Source organism: Telmatherina bonti, assembly GCF_933228915.1.
Source record: "Telmatherina bonti genome assembly, chromosome: 2".
Classification (NCBI taxonomy): Eukaryota; Metazoa; Chordata; class Actinopteri; order Atheriniformes; family Telmatherinidae; genus Telmatherina; species Telmatherina bonti.
The window spans coordinates 27,671,428-27,686,020 of NC_136620.1; the positions used below are offsets into that span (position 1 = coordinate 27,671,428).

The following is a 14,593-nucleotide window of genomic DNA, read 5'->3' on the forward strand; positions in this document are numbered from 1 at the left end:
GTGTTAAATGATGTTATTAATATAATAAATAAATTCCGAATAAATACATTCCTAATAAAATTAGGAATGTATTGAAAATCAATTGACTATCAATATAATTTATCCATTACTTTATCAATAATTTTATGTATCCATACTTCAAAGCACTAGGATTCATACTGGACCCTTGCATGATGGATTAAACTGGGAACCTGAGGTGATAAACAAACCCTTGGATGATGTCAGAGGCTTAGCGATGAAGAGGTTTATCACACGCAGTGATGTTTGTGTCCGTCATTTACTCCAATCATCCTGTGAATGACTGGAAGACTGCATACCTGGAGAACAGTACTTGGCTATCGGTAAGACATTATTTAAATGAAAGAAAAAGTGGCTTTTTAATAGAAACTCAGAAAATCTTATTCTCCTCATGCAGGTAATTTCTCTGTATTTTAGAGGCGATGAGCGTTCTGGAGGACGTTCCTTTTCAGACACCTGTGGGTCCATTGGGGGTTGAAATGCAGCTCCTGACTGATCCGGACATTTCTGTACCAGACTGCCATCAAGTTTTGCAAGAAACTGAGGTAACCTTTTTTTTCTGTTTAATGCCTTTATTGTCATTTGAATACAGACACTGGATCCATAGTTTATACTTTTATTTCCACTGGTAAAATTTAAACCCTTCTTAAATCTCAGTGAGCTTTAGTTTTTTTTTGTTTTAGTTTTTTTTTTTTTTTATCACATGCTCCACAGAAACAGATGAGAATCAAATCAAATCAAATTCACTTTATTTATCCGTTAGGAACTTCATTTGCGGGTAGAGCACAACCATGACAAATAAAATAAAAAGACATGTCCACACACACAACTCAACATGTCAGTTAATAAATAAGTTAAAAACAACAATTGACACCAATATGCCATACACAGTCATAAATATAACAGTCTGCAATAGCCATCAACCATTTAACAGACGGATAGAGGTGGGAAGGAAGGTGGAAGTGGCCCTCTTTGTTCTCAGAGGGAGAGACCTGTACCTGTGCCCTGAAGGTAACAGGGTGTAGTGAGAGTGCAGGGTGTGCGAGGGGTCAGTGGAGATCTGGGTGCCTTTTCTCAAGACTCTGGTGTTATAGATGGTACTGAGTGACTGCTGCTCCTGACCTATGATTTTACTACTGATTTTAACAATCTTATTGAGCATGTTGTGATGAGTGAGAGTGAGTAAACCAAACCAGGCAGTGATGTTGAATGAATAGGTTTAAATTTCAGTAAATGTTTTTCTGCAGTATGGATTCAACCTGGAGAGATGGATTATGACTGGGCAGCAGCCAGCCTATCAGGCTCCATCCTGCCCACCATACTGGATGATGTTCAGCTGCCTTCAGGAGAATCAGATGATCGGTCACAGCAGTGGCGACCTGTGGGCCCCCAGGTCTCGGCCCCGAAGCTACAGCCTAAATTCTGCAGATGCCCACTGGCTGCGCCATCGCACCATCAAATTTCTCATAACTGACTCTGATGATGATGACGGTTACCGTGAAGATCATGAAGCTGCAAGTCACCGTGTCAATATCAGAGAGCGGCCCCGGAGTGCTGCTCCCAAAGACCCTGTATCCAGAGTCAAAGACATGCATCTTGGCCCCTTCAGTCATCACAGTAAACATGATTCGCCTCACATCTTCAGAGGCCACAGAACCGCTTCTTCTCTGCCAGACTGCAGACAACCTCTGCGTGCAGTGGAGCTGCACAGATCACAGCTGGCCAGCCCCCTCTCTCAGGGGCAGAAGAACACCAAGAAGAGGCCACGTTCATTGTGCCCTTTAGGCAGAAAGTACTCCCAGAACACGCCACCTGCTGGTCTTCCTTCATCCAAGCAGCAGCAGCAACGACCCTCCTCTGCAGGGCCCGTTGTCAAAAACCGCAGGAAAAAGGTCAGTTTCTCTGAAAACAATATGCAGTCTGTCATGAAAAAAAAAACCATGGAAGTGAATTTTTTTTTTTTTTTTCCTGACGACCAGGTCCTGACTACTGGTGGCTCTCATGGGGTTTTCTTTGACTCTGCAGCAGAGCTTCTGACAGCACTCAGCCATGAGGAGAGGGAGTTACTTGAGACCATCACTGAGAAAGGATACCCGCTGCGCACAGCTATTCTGGCTCTACAGAAAACAGGTTATAGGAGTCCAGAGAAGGTGAGTGCTTATTAAGGGGTTATTGTCAACTAATGACCAAAATTAAATCATAGAAATGCGTTTAATTCGTAGATTCAACTCAAACTTTTTTGCAAGAGGTCTGACAAGAAAAAAAAACAGGCACCAGAAGTCAGTTTGGCAACAACTTAAAATCCATGGTTACACCCAACAGCCTATTCGTAGTTTGTGAAGGTGTGTACACTGACCGGCTTTATAGCCCTAACATGTCACTGATTTTCTTCTGCTTAATAGGTCCTAAAATACCTGGTTGCAAGTGACCGTCTCTGTCAGCTAGGCTATGATGAAGCACAGGTCGAGGAAGCTCTGGAGATGTTTCAGAACTGCGAGAGCAAAGTAAACCCAATTTCTTTGTCAAAAGTTCTATTTTGATTTGATGTATACAAGTAACCTTAAAATAAAGGAAAAAAAATTGTGTTTCAGGCTGCAGAGTTCCTGCGTCTGTTGACTCAGTTCAATGAGATGGGCTTCCAGCAAAACACCATCAAAGAGGTTCTCCTTGTTCATGAAAATCACCATGAGCGGGCTCTTGAGGAACTCATGACACGCATGGCTTGAACAGGCCGTCTTCTCACTGAGGAAAAGATCTCACTTCTCAAATACACACTGCCTTCTAGACTTCGATTCACTTGAAATTAAACTGAAAAGCAACAAGCATAAAAAGATTAAAACACTTTTTCTTTAAAAGAAATTTATTAACAGTTGAAGGGGAAAAAATGTATTTGACAGACTTTAGATAGCAAATTTAGCTGTTATTCCAGCTTAAGGAAGAAAATCATGGCCAACTTCCTAAATCCTAGAGTACTGAAATAAATAAGTCCTAGTTTTAGTGAATGGCATGTCAACTGAGGGTGTAATATAAAACAAAAAGCAAAAATCAAATATCCACAGAAATATTTACACAGCAGAGAAGAACTTCTTAAAAAGCAAAAATCCCCATAGGATTAAAATGTAGGAATATCCCTAAAACAAGACTAAAAAAAAAAAAAAATCAGAAATAAAAAACATTTACATTTTTTGTAAGAAGTTTACATTAGAGTTCCCTCTTCCCCTCTGCATCATTCTGCCGCTGAGCTGGACAAGTTGAAGTGCCAGAGCAGGTCCTCTGAACCGTCACTGTTGACTGACAGTGGAGTTCAGCAGTCCTGACTTCACATTCGCCTTTGTGAGGTCCCTCTGGAAAGACAAGTCTGAGTTAACCTGTGGTCATGGAAAATACCGTTTTAATAATTACATGTATGTATTCAACTATAATAAACCATGTACTAATTTTGAAAAATGTTTGCTTGCTTCATATTCATGAAAAAAGTGGATAATTTAACCTAATCTCAATTACTGACACGCATGTATAGTGATTACTTGTAACCTATAGCACTTACTGTACTTTTGTATTGTCCTTGTAATGCAACCCTGTTACTCAAATCTGTTTTAAATAAATGCATCAAGTCAATGTGTTGGAGTACATATTGTTATTTTGATTACTATATTTGGATATTAGTAAAGTTTTGTTTTCAGCACACAAAAACCAAAGTTGGATCAATTTGTTTAATGAGTCATATGATCACTTTACAGATTAAAAATATTTTGTAGTTTCAGATAGGAGATTTTACATGAATTTAGAAGAGAAGTAGCCTAACATGTATTCTTGATTTCCTACAGTAGTCCATACATTTAGTTTAAAAATAAACCAGTAATACTGCCTTACTTTAGATATTTGTGCAATAAAGTCTTTAAAAATTTTTATTTTTTTTTTTAACATTGCAGCTCAGTTGTCTGCCGTTATGGACTAGACGTACGTAAAACCCCATTTACCGCAAATTCCGAATAGGAGCCAGCAATAGAGTTAAAGGTGAAGGTGTGATCTTGAGTATCCTGAGACCTTGGTGTGCCACACGGAGTATTTCTAAGATGAGAGATGTTTTCCTTGTTTCTGTCAAATACACGAAGTGTCTTTGCATGCCCGGGGGTTCTGAGGCCAATACCCTACAACAAGATTAAAGAGTTATAGTACGTACTTTGTCAGGCTTTAATAGCAAACCATACAAGTACAAAAACTCATATACAAGATAAATCACAAGCTGATGGGGACATACTTTACTGCCAGACAGTGGTGGTTTCTGAATGGAGGATTGGCCCACCGTTCCACTCAGGCCTGAATTTAGAAAGCTGTTTGGAGTGGAAAAGGCCGAGGTTCCATTGAGCTGTGGTGGAAGGACAAAAGGAAGGTCAACTCTATTCTTTAACATTCATGTCATGCAATAAAATCTGCTGAAACTGCAAGACTTCTCACCTTCTTCATTTTTGCAGGAGTTGGAGTTCCTCCAAGTCGCCTTTTAGATGGGGTTCTCAGTGCTGTGCCATATAACATATCCTCTTGCGTTTGCTTAGTTTTCTTCAGTTGCTATTTATAAAACAAAATTTTAAACCAGAAAAATCAACATTTGCTCTAAAAGAAGTAAACTATTTAAGAAATCTGGTAACATACTCTCTCCAGTTTTTCCCTCTCCTTTTCCTCATGGTGCTGCTCCCACTGCTGCTGCACATACTCCAGAAATTTCTGACCATTCACCAGAAACTCCTTGTCATGCTCTTGTTCCCAAGCATCGATCTGGACCTTCAGGCTTTTCTCCAACTGCAACATTAAACACCAGCCACATGACATTGTGGGCCAAATATGAAAACATCTGTCAGGACAGATGTCTGATGCACAGCAATCAGTTCCATGGAACATTTTTAATAAAAATTTAAACTTGGCCACCATCTGCTGGCCAAGTTTCATATACATCAACCTGCTGTTTCCACTCTCCATATTTATGTTTCCTTCGCAGCCTTTTTTAATTTTTTTTTAAAAATAAATCAAGTTTTATATTATTAAATTGCTTGAGTTAAAAGCACAAATCTAGAATCCTGTTTACTCATTTTTAGAACAAACCTTAGGCAAACTTTTCTGCAGGTCACTTCTATGCTTTTCTTCTTTCAGAAGGTTTCCTCCTCTATTGTTGAACCTTGAAGGGTCATTTGCCTTTTTCTGTTTAAAAAAAACAAAAACCCACACAATTTCCCATGGTCACACTTAATGACATGTACAAAGCTTCCTGGGTATGCTTATAAGGACAGTACTCACATCAAGTTCCAAATACAAAGTCCAGTTTTCCTGCCATTTTGTGACTCCCTCAAAAAGTTCCTTGTGGTCCTCGTAGTACTTCTTCAGGTTCTTGACCTCAGCTTCATGGAGGTTGAGAAGTTCCTCTGTAAAGTCATCTGTAAAAACAGGGTGAGGGGGGGGAAATAAAGAAGAAAATGTAACCTCTTGAGATTTACCAGATAAATTCAAAAAGTAGATCTATTTACCATCATGATATGGAACAAATGCTTGCTTCTGTTCTTGGCTGTAGAAGCATTTCTTCCATAGAAGAGCAATCTCTGTTCTGATGGCCTCAATGACACTTTTCATGCTCTGCATTTTCAGCAACTCCAAACGCTGGACCTCAGCATGGAGCTGGAAACAAAGAAAATGCATTTTCACACCTTATGATGAGGCGATTAATTGTTCTTTGTGAACACGCCACAGGCAGCACGTATATGATCACATGAAGTAATTTCTTACAGCATCAATATTCTTCTTCTTTGACTTGACCATATGTTCAGAGTAGGCCTCTCTGTCCTCCTGAGGAATCTGAAGCCTTTCCCACATCTCTTGGATCTTTGTCCGTAGATCTGAATAAAGGAGCTCCCTCTCAGCTTTGCGTACTTGTAACTAGAAAGAGAAAATCTGAGTTGCACATCCAAAATATAACTTCACAGACAGAAACCAACATCTTGTAAGAGTTTCAGCAAACTGACCTGACTGAGGAGATGTTTCAGTGCAGCAATATTGTCATTTGACAAACAAAAGGCATCGTCATCCTCACACATCACATCCATTTCAAAGCTGGTCTCTGGGTTTTGCTCCAAATCATTCATGCAAACAACAATCTCCTTTTTGAGGCTCACAAATTCCTCATGACGTTGCTCCTGCATGGACAAATTGATTAACATAGAACATCCCAGAAATACCAGAATAAATCATCAAGATAAGCAGCACACTATGAGCACCTTCTCTTTGGTCAGATCATCAAGGTAGGCACGAAAAGTCTCTAGTTGCTTCGGTGAGGGGACAGCGCTCTGGTTAATGCAAAAGGGTGTAGTGCACATAATATCACACAGCTCTCGGTCTTTGGCAACTAAGCTTTTCAGCTCCTCCATTCTCTGCTTCTTGTGCTCCTTCATGGCTTCCAGACGTGTGCGGCAATTCTTCTCAGTTTGCAATATGGTGCAACCATCCTCTTCCTGCAAAGAAATCCAAATACTTAAACTTATCAATTTTCTAGATGTTAACAGCCACACAGTCCAGTTTTTGCTATAAATTTTTTAAATGACTTCCAGCGTTTTCTTTGGTAGGACCCCACCAGATTTTCAGCATACACCATGAAAACAAGGTCTGTTGGAGGTCAACGTACTGGATAGTGTGATTTGTGCTAGGTGTGGGCAATAAATTGCAACACACTCTTGATTCAAACATCCAGACAGTCAGATATCAGGGTCACATCAGTGGAATGCCATCACAAATTATTATACACGCCTTCTTTTGGTTTTCAGTTATTCTTATTCTAAGAGACTTGCGATTGACAAGATGTTGATGTGTTGAGATGTACCTATGGGTCTTAAGCATTTATCAGACTTGCTAGAAGATATAAGAATGTGCAACTCTTGTGCAACACATGAACTAGCAAAACGTGTTTTTAAAAAACACTTTACAGGACCCCTCACAAATTAACTGCTTTTTATGTGCTTGTACCTCAAAAGGGGGCAGCTGAAGTTCACTGTATAAAGTAGCAAGTTCTTTGCTCCAAGTTTCTATGTCTTTCAGTAATCGCTTCTTGAGCTCCTCTTCTTCTGCAATCATCAGGTCCAGCAAACCCTGCAGGGAATGAGAGCGAAATACAGGACACAAGGTTAGCATTTCTGGCTAAATAGCACACCTCGGTGAGTAAGCAGGAAAGTGGCATTTACTTTGATATGCTTGTGCACATCGTTGGTTCTCTGTAGGCGCTGCTCTTCCGGAATCCCCAATTCCTCCCAAATATCCTGCAGCCTGACCAGCGCCCTGTTGAGGTAGGCAACAGACTCTGCTGCGTGGACTTCACTGGAGAAGAAGCAAATGATCAACTTGGATTGGCTTTAACTCACTAATACTGATTAAACTTTTACAATTTTTTTTTACAAACAACTTAAAAATCCAGTGGTAAACAAGCAAGGGAGAGAAAACGTCAGACACCGCATTAGGCGACGCAGGCTAACCTTAGCTAGCTGCCGACGTTAACTAACAATATAACATGAACTAACAATACTCTGCCAGTATGAAACAAACTTGAATGGTGCCATTTAGATTTACTGGACAAAAACACAAATCTAAATACTCTGCCTATACAGAAAACACATTGTATAGCATACCGGAGAAGACCTACCACTTAAATTGATTTTTAAAGAATCAACAAGATATTCAACACACCAATTATATAAATGGATAAAAGTATAAAGTACTAACCTTACTCTCATGTCGCCACAGCATACAAATGAAGCGAGTAAAGACGACCTTCCTTTAAAGCGTAATTATGTTAATGGCTGTGCGGCTGTTGCTGTCGGACTAACCGCTCGTCTGTCGACTGTATTTGAAATTTGCACTGAAATGACATCTGTGCGATGATTGGTCAATAATAATGACGTAATGACCCCCCCTCCCTTTTCATCTCTTTTCTTCTTCTTGGCCTACTAGAATCGCTACCGCCGTCGAGTGGTGTGGAGTATGGGGTGGGTTATCAAAAGCTCCACAACTCCCTACGAAATTTCTTATTTTTCATTGATTCATTAATTTTTAGTCGTCTATAAATGAAGAACATATCTTTGATAAAGAGACAGGAAATAGAAAAGCCGGCTGTTCAGCCTACTTAATGAGTGCTGGAGGAGATTTTTTTCTTTTTTTTTTTTGTATTTTCTTTAGAAATAATTAGAAAATTATTTTGATATTAGTTATACCTTTTTGTGATTGTTTTTCTTGCGTTGTCCAGGGACATTGCCAATTGTCGTATAATACTGAATCTTCATGTCTCCAATTAGTCTGAGCTTTGTTTGAATCGTTTTGTTCTATCAGATTTTTCATTGCATACTTTCTTCTTTGTTCTTTGCCCTTGTTCTTAGATTGTTATCATTCTTAAATTATCCATAGATAAAGGTTTGTTGAAGTATCTCTTTCCAGGCCTCTGAAGAGCTCAGCAGATTTAAGAAGAAAAACCCAGCCATGTTCCATGTCCTTCCAGAGTTACAGCCTTACTCCATGCACCTGTATATTCTGTTGCAGATACAATGCACTTCATTTTCTCAAATATTTTTTATTGTTTATTTATGTATTTATTTATTTCTATCAAGGATCTCTGTAGCTGTTGCCTTGGCAGTCTTGCTGGGATCTTCATATAAAGCAATAGTACAAGAAATCAAAGAAATTAGTAATGATACAATTTAATATGCACGAATCAAAAACCCCAACAACAACTACCTATCGACAAAACTTTAATTACCAATGCCAGAATACAAAATGAACAACAAGAGACTGATCAAACTAATATGCCCAAATGAATCTATATATCCATTCATGTAAGAGATCACACTAAAAATATTATTTTTCTAAAATCAGCACATTTCATGTCCACTTTGAATCTCATTAATAATAATAATAACAGTGGAAATAACTCTTTGGAAAATATTTTCAAATAAAAATTTGGTAGGATTCTGTTTGTATTTAAAAAAGCACAACAACAAATTTTACTTGTACATTTTCATCAAGAAGCATGGAAATATATTTCACTCAAAGGTGACTGAGTATAAAACAGTTTTCTGCACAGCCCATTATCTCTGCATAGGAAGTACACGAATCATCGTAGCCTGATTTGTGATGCAAACATGTCTGATATTGGCCAATAAATTTTTTTAAAATATAAATTTTGAGGCTGTACTATTTATTTTTCTATTTCAGTGCATTTGTTTGTCTATAACTGATTCAGCTGTCCACCTGCTGCTATAATTTGCAGCCTGAAGTAGTGTGTGTTTTTCTTCCATTTAAAAATGTCCTCTGTTATTTCTTTCTCACAAAATGTTTGCGTGACTGAAAACAATGCAGAATCATTTTGCAGCATTGTCAGAATGACAATGACCTATGACCTTTACTGGTGAATTTACTTTGATCTTCTCTAAAATTTTGAATGCATATGCCCAACTCTTTATTGTTTAGCTGCTTTTTCATAAAATGTTATTCTCTAATGATGGAGTTAAACATAAACGTACATTTAACTCGAGAGTGGAATAATCCTAACTTTTTGTTAGTAGTGTACTTTTAAAAAAAAAAAAAGAAATGTGCATTTAATTTCATTAAGTAAAACACAAAATCAAAATGTGATATTTATTTACACATGTTGAACACATTTTAACATTTGTGCTGCAATGGAAATTATTTATAGTATACATGAAACTCCAGTGTCACAGATGAACGAGTCGCCTCGTTGTTGGACTCATCCACAGCGAGGACGAAAGAGCATAGGTGGAGCACAAGGTGGAGACGCTGTCAACCTGGTGTGCACAGATCAATCTAAGCCTGAATGTCCAAAACAACTAAAGAACTTATTCTGGACTTCAGTAAGCACAGGCAGCCTCACACCCCTTCTCCTTATAAATCAACTGTACAGATGGAAGCTGCTTCCACCCTTAAGTTTCTGGACAAGCACATCTCTGCTGACTACTCCTGGACCCATAACATCAAGGCCCTGGTGACAAAGGTTCAACAGCGGCTTCACCTCTTGTGCGTTCTCAGGAAGAATAACCTGGACCAGAGGCTGCTGCTTCTATCATTGTTCGGTGGAGAGTGTGCTCACATACGGTCTGTGTGTGTGGTACGCAGGTTCCACAGCAGAGGGCAAGAAGGTGGTGCAGAGGGAAATAAAAACTCTCCAGAAGATCATTGGCTGTCCTCTGATTCTGATTCTGAATCAGGTGGTGAAAATAAATAAATCAGGATGTTTGCAATGGCAACAAAGTAAAACTGTAAATGTACATGAAAAAACACAATCATAATAAAGGTTAGTGATCTCAGCATAATTAAAACAAGAGCCTTAGTTGCCATATCAATGATGATATGGATGTGAATAGAGGTTCCCGAGAACCTCCTCACTGAACTGGTAGGTGAGCTTCTTTTTCACTTTTTTAATTTCTCCTGTTTTACCATAGTTCCTCAGAGCTCTAGCCATTTTTTGGTAGGTCATTCTTTTGCGGTTTCCTTTCTGAACACCCCAGAGGGTTGCCAGGGATTCTTTGTGTTTTGTGGAGAACTGGAAGATGCCCTTGTCCTGATCGACCCACCAGATAGAGTCACTCAATTCACCGTTTCTAAGCAGGTCAAGGAGGAACTGATACAAGCGGATTTTCTTCTTGTTGCCTGGAAGGCAAAATATGTTGTTCTCACAGCTACTCAGATTTTGCAGGCTTCAGTTGAAATTTAAGACCACTAAGATGTGTCTGTACAAATGTTGCATGAGAAATACTTACTAGTATCTCTCCTGTACGAAGAGTGGCTGTGGTCTTGAAATTCATCCTCTCCCTCTGATACCTCCAGCGGTGGACTAAGGGCTCTTTGATCCTCCCCTGAGTAGTAATGTCCAGGTGAAGCTGTGGGTGGGTACTGGTAGCACAGGGATGGAGTGTAATGTGGGATCTTCAGGGGAAATTCAAAGCATGCCATCATTTCATTTTTTTTTCTTGTGTTGCTTTGCAATTTCTGTCTATTTTTTATTTGAACATGATCATTTTACAGAAAGAGGAAGTTGCTCTGTCAAAATAGACCCAAGTGCTCAGTAAACCATGTGGTGCCTGTAACTTGCCACTTAATATGTCCCAGTGTGTCCACATTAAGCACCATGTTTGTGGAGAAAATCTACTTCCTTTATGTTATTTGCATAAGAATATTTTAATATTGGGGCATCAAAAGATTCATTCTAAAAAAGTTTATTGTATTCAATCTTAGAGCCCACACGTTTAAATCAGATGATATATAACAAAGAGTATTTTCTGTTTTCTTTGTCTCATATGAGACTGCTTAGGAAAATATTCAAATATTCATTAGAGCAAAAAATGTTGTTTATCTAGTCTTATGATGCATGAGATCCACGGACTTAAAAACATGCCAGCATACCGATTACAAGTTTCCCCTTTCAAAGAGCAATCTAGCTTACATGAAGATTATTGTTTTGTCATCACTGCAAAATGTCACCTCTGCATCTGCATATCACAGTGAGAGTGTTTACTGAGTAAGAGTTAATTAAAAGAACTTATTCCTTCTTTCAAACAGTGATTTTAGTTGTGTGTGGGGAAACAGTAATCACATCAATCATTCACTTATCAAGACTTATCCATGTCAGTATTTCCACTCATATGAAGTGACTGGTTTCAGTTGTGCAGCAGTTAATTTCCACACATGGACTTACTTGTGATGAGAGAGGAGCTATTGGAGGGTCCAGGTGAAGAGAATCGCTGCTGAAGCGAAAGGGTTGTATCAGTTGTTGAGACGATACTGCCTGCAACTCTGTGAAGTGATTCACGGGGGAATTCTCAAAATCTGATGGCTGGACCCGATCAGAGTGAAGGGCCCATCTGTGCTCTAAAAACCAACACATATTTAACTTATGTATTGATTTGTGATCTTCTCTAGAGGTAAATATAGCCTTCTCACCTTCATAAATTTCCCCCACACTGCTTAGGTAATTGTACAGGTCCACAGGTGGTCGATAATTCCCAGGTTCATTTGGAATAATATCGTCTGATGCCTTTCAGGATGAGAAATTAGATCTTTTCTCTGTGAAAATAACTTTTTTTTTTTTTTAATCCTTTTGAACATCTTTCTTTTCTCTTTACTATATAAAAAGGAATGATCTGTAACCAGACTTAGAACATAACAGATTAGTTTCCTGTATAGATTAATGAAAAACATTTGCTCTTCAATAAACAGTCTAGACTCTATTACTATTTTCAACATTAATCTCTTTAATAAACTGCCAAAACTTTTTCTAAACAAATTTTGACCAAAGTCTATCCTCCTACTGTGTAAACTAAAACTGCAAACAACAAAAAAAAGGCACTTACAGTCGTTATGACAAAACCCTCCATCTTATATACAAGGCAGCATGAGAGTCTCTGCACTTTAGGCTTGTGATAAAAACGCCCGCTTTCCTATTGCTTCACTGAAAAACACGCAATGTCGACTTCTGTAGACAAATGGGAACTGAAAGTGAGAAATAAGCTAAGCTGGCTCTGATGCAGTCTGCTATCATTTCATCCAATTGTAGAATTCATTTGATCGGTTAGTTCCTGACGGTCAGGATTACATTTACATACGTTTCTGTATTTTAAAATATCTTACAGAGCATGTATTTTATATAGGTGTATTTTGGTTTTGTGAAAATGTTTGAAAAACGAGCAGAAAGTTATCACAGACTGAGTAACACAACAATGTATGGTCAACTCTCCCCCTTTGTCATGCAGAAATGTTTGCTGTGGAGAGTATATATATATATATATATATATATATATATATATATATATATATATATATATATATACATATATGTATATAATTTTATTCCAAGTGACATCTTAGTGGAAAATCAAGCTTCCTGGAAGCTGTGATATTTAAAAACAAATGACAGACTTTTCAAAAGCATCACACTTTTCAACACAAGTACCCTCTTGATAGATTTATAGGAATTTGTTTTGCTGGTACGCACAGGGGTCGAAACCAAAAATGAAGTTTGGAATCAATGTTGTTCCTCTTTTTATCTGGCACTCGAGCTCAAATGAAGAAGTACTGACCATGAGAATGAAACCAGTGAAAACATGACTAAAGTGGCCATGGCCTCTGTGTGCTTTGTGTTCATTGTTTAGTAAAATAACTTAATGCAGCAACGGTTTAAAGACAGATGTACTTTATTAAATGCAGAAGAAAACTTGGTCAGTGATTCACAATGATTATTCAAAGGAAAAATGAGCAGACATGTTGAGCTATTGTTTATTTGTTTCAGTCTAAGATGATTCTGAATTCAGAAAAGTAGATTCTGTGAAAGACTAAAAAAGAAAAACTCTTTAAATATCTTGCAACTACTTTGGTTAATTGGAATTAGATCAGTGACATGGCTGCATCCCACAGAGTCTGACTCTATAAGAAGTGAAGATTATAACTTCACCATGCAATAACACTCTGTGGGACAAATCTTTTTAAGAATAACGCTTCTAAATTTAAAATAGCAAAGAAATTTACAAACATATTCCCAGCACAAGGGATACATATTCAGAGAATCTAAGCAAAGATCTTTATTGGCAGGGAATGAGGTTGAAAACAGATAATGAACAATGAACAGCCGTCCATCAAAACTGCAGTAATTCAATGAATCCCTGCATGGCCCCAGAGACACTTCTGAAATCTGTTGTTAGCAAAAACAGATCAACACTGCACCAAAAATGTGATCTCTATACAAAGGTAAAATATGCAAAGAAAATTAAATGACAATGCAATCTTCTCTCTGTCCGTGGTGACTTAAAACAGGGATCCTCAATCCTGGTCCTCAAAGGGCCAGTTTCCAGCAGGTTTTCCAAGTGTCCCTGCGGGAGCACACCTCCCATACTCAGACAAGCTAAATGCACACTTATTTGCACCAGGTGTGCAGTAGTGGGAACACTTGGAAAGCCTACAGGACACCGGCCCTAGAGGACCAGGATTGAGGATCCCTAAAGGACTGACCATTGGAAAACTGTCCTGTGTACTGATGAATCAAAATTCAAAATGCTTTTTGAAAAACAAACATGAGACCTTCTTGTCAAAACACAAAGAGACCGGCATACTTATAAAAATTTGAATTTCAAAAGTGAGGTTTTTCTTTTGAACACAGAAGTCTAGCTTGAAAAACATTGGCCCAAGCTTTTAAACTACATCAGATGATATTCTTAGTTCCCAAGTTCATGTAAGTAGATAATGCAGATGAGAAAAAAATGACCATATATAGTCATTTATATATATATAGTCATCAAAAAAAAAAAAAAGAAAAAAAAGGATGAACGAGACAAAATATGTAAAATATGCAATGAGACCTAATTGTCTTACTTATTTTCCTCTGAAGAAAAGTGTCTCCTGAAAGACAAGATTATTATTTAATAAAATCTTTTCCAGGTATAAAATGAAAAGAAAGCATTTTCAGCATTTCACTATTTGTGTTTGTACATTTTAATGAAACGTATTTGTCAATCCATCTTGCTTCTGTTTACATATAATTATCATA

The 14,593-nt window shown here is 38.0% G+C and overlaps 3 protein-coding genes across 4 annotated transcripts; 1 reads left to right on the forward strand and 2 right to left on the reverse strand.

The window, feature by feature from the left end:
• The first annotated feature begins 201 nt into the window (after nt 1-201).
• LOC306763122 (uncharacterized protein) lies at nt 202-3,591 on the forward strand. 2 transcript variants are annotated; one of them, XM_079249833.1, is made up of 6 exons: nt 202-341; nt 436-563; nt 1,266-1,910; nt 1,998-2,168; nt 2,421-2,522; nt 2,610-3,591. In XM_079249833.1, the coding sequence occupies exons 2-6, from the start codon at nt 441-443 to the stop codon at nt 2,742-2,744; spliced, it is 1,176 nt and encodes a 391-aa protein (XP_079105959.1). In that variant the 5' UTR covers nt 202-341; nt 436-440; the 3' UTR covers nt 2,745-3,591. The 2 variants fall into 2 exon arrangements, with proteins under 2 accessions (XP_079105959.1, XP_079105960.1); XM_079249834.1 differs by having other exon boundaries at nt 217-341; nt 416-563.
• LOC306768846 (protein regulator of cytokinesis 1-like) lies at nt 3,285-7,784 on the reverse strand (the record flags this gene model as incomplete). The annotated part of the gene is made up of 14 exons (XM_079257305.1): nt 3,285-3,362; nt 3,999-4,169; nt 4,280-4,387; nt 4,477-4,587; nt 4,672-4,818; nt 5,119-5,214; nt 5,311-5,447; nt 5,538-5,685; nt 5,794-5,943; nt 6,030-6,200; nt 6,282-6,515; nt 7,024-7,146; nt 7,239-7,371; nt 7,774-7,784. The coding sequence occupies 14 exons, from the start codon at nt 7,782-7,784 to the stop codon at nt 3,300-3,302; spliced, it is 1,803 nt and encodes a 600-aa protein (XP_079113431.1). The 3' UTR covers nt 3,285-3,299.
• A 2,316-nt stretch (nt 7,785-10,100) lies between these two features.
• spi1a (Spi-1 proto-oncogene a) lies at nt 10,101-12,475 on the reverse strand. The gene is made up of 5 exons (XM_079260650.1): nt 12,408-12,475; nt 11,998-12,091; nt 11,753-11,925; nt 10,818-10,983; nt 10,101-10,707 (listed from the first exon to the last, which is right to left on the reverse strand). Exons 1-5 carry the CDS (start codon nt 12,429-12,431, stop codon nt 10,397-10,399), a joined length of 768 nt encoding a protein of 255 aa, XP_079116776.1. The 5' UTR covers nt 12,432-12,475; the 3' UTR covers nt 10,101-10,396.
• Between the last annotated feature and the right edge of the window lie 2,118 nt (nt 12,476-14,593).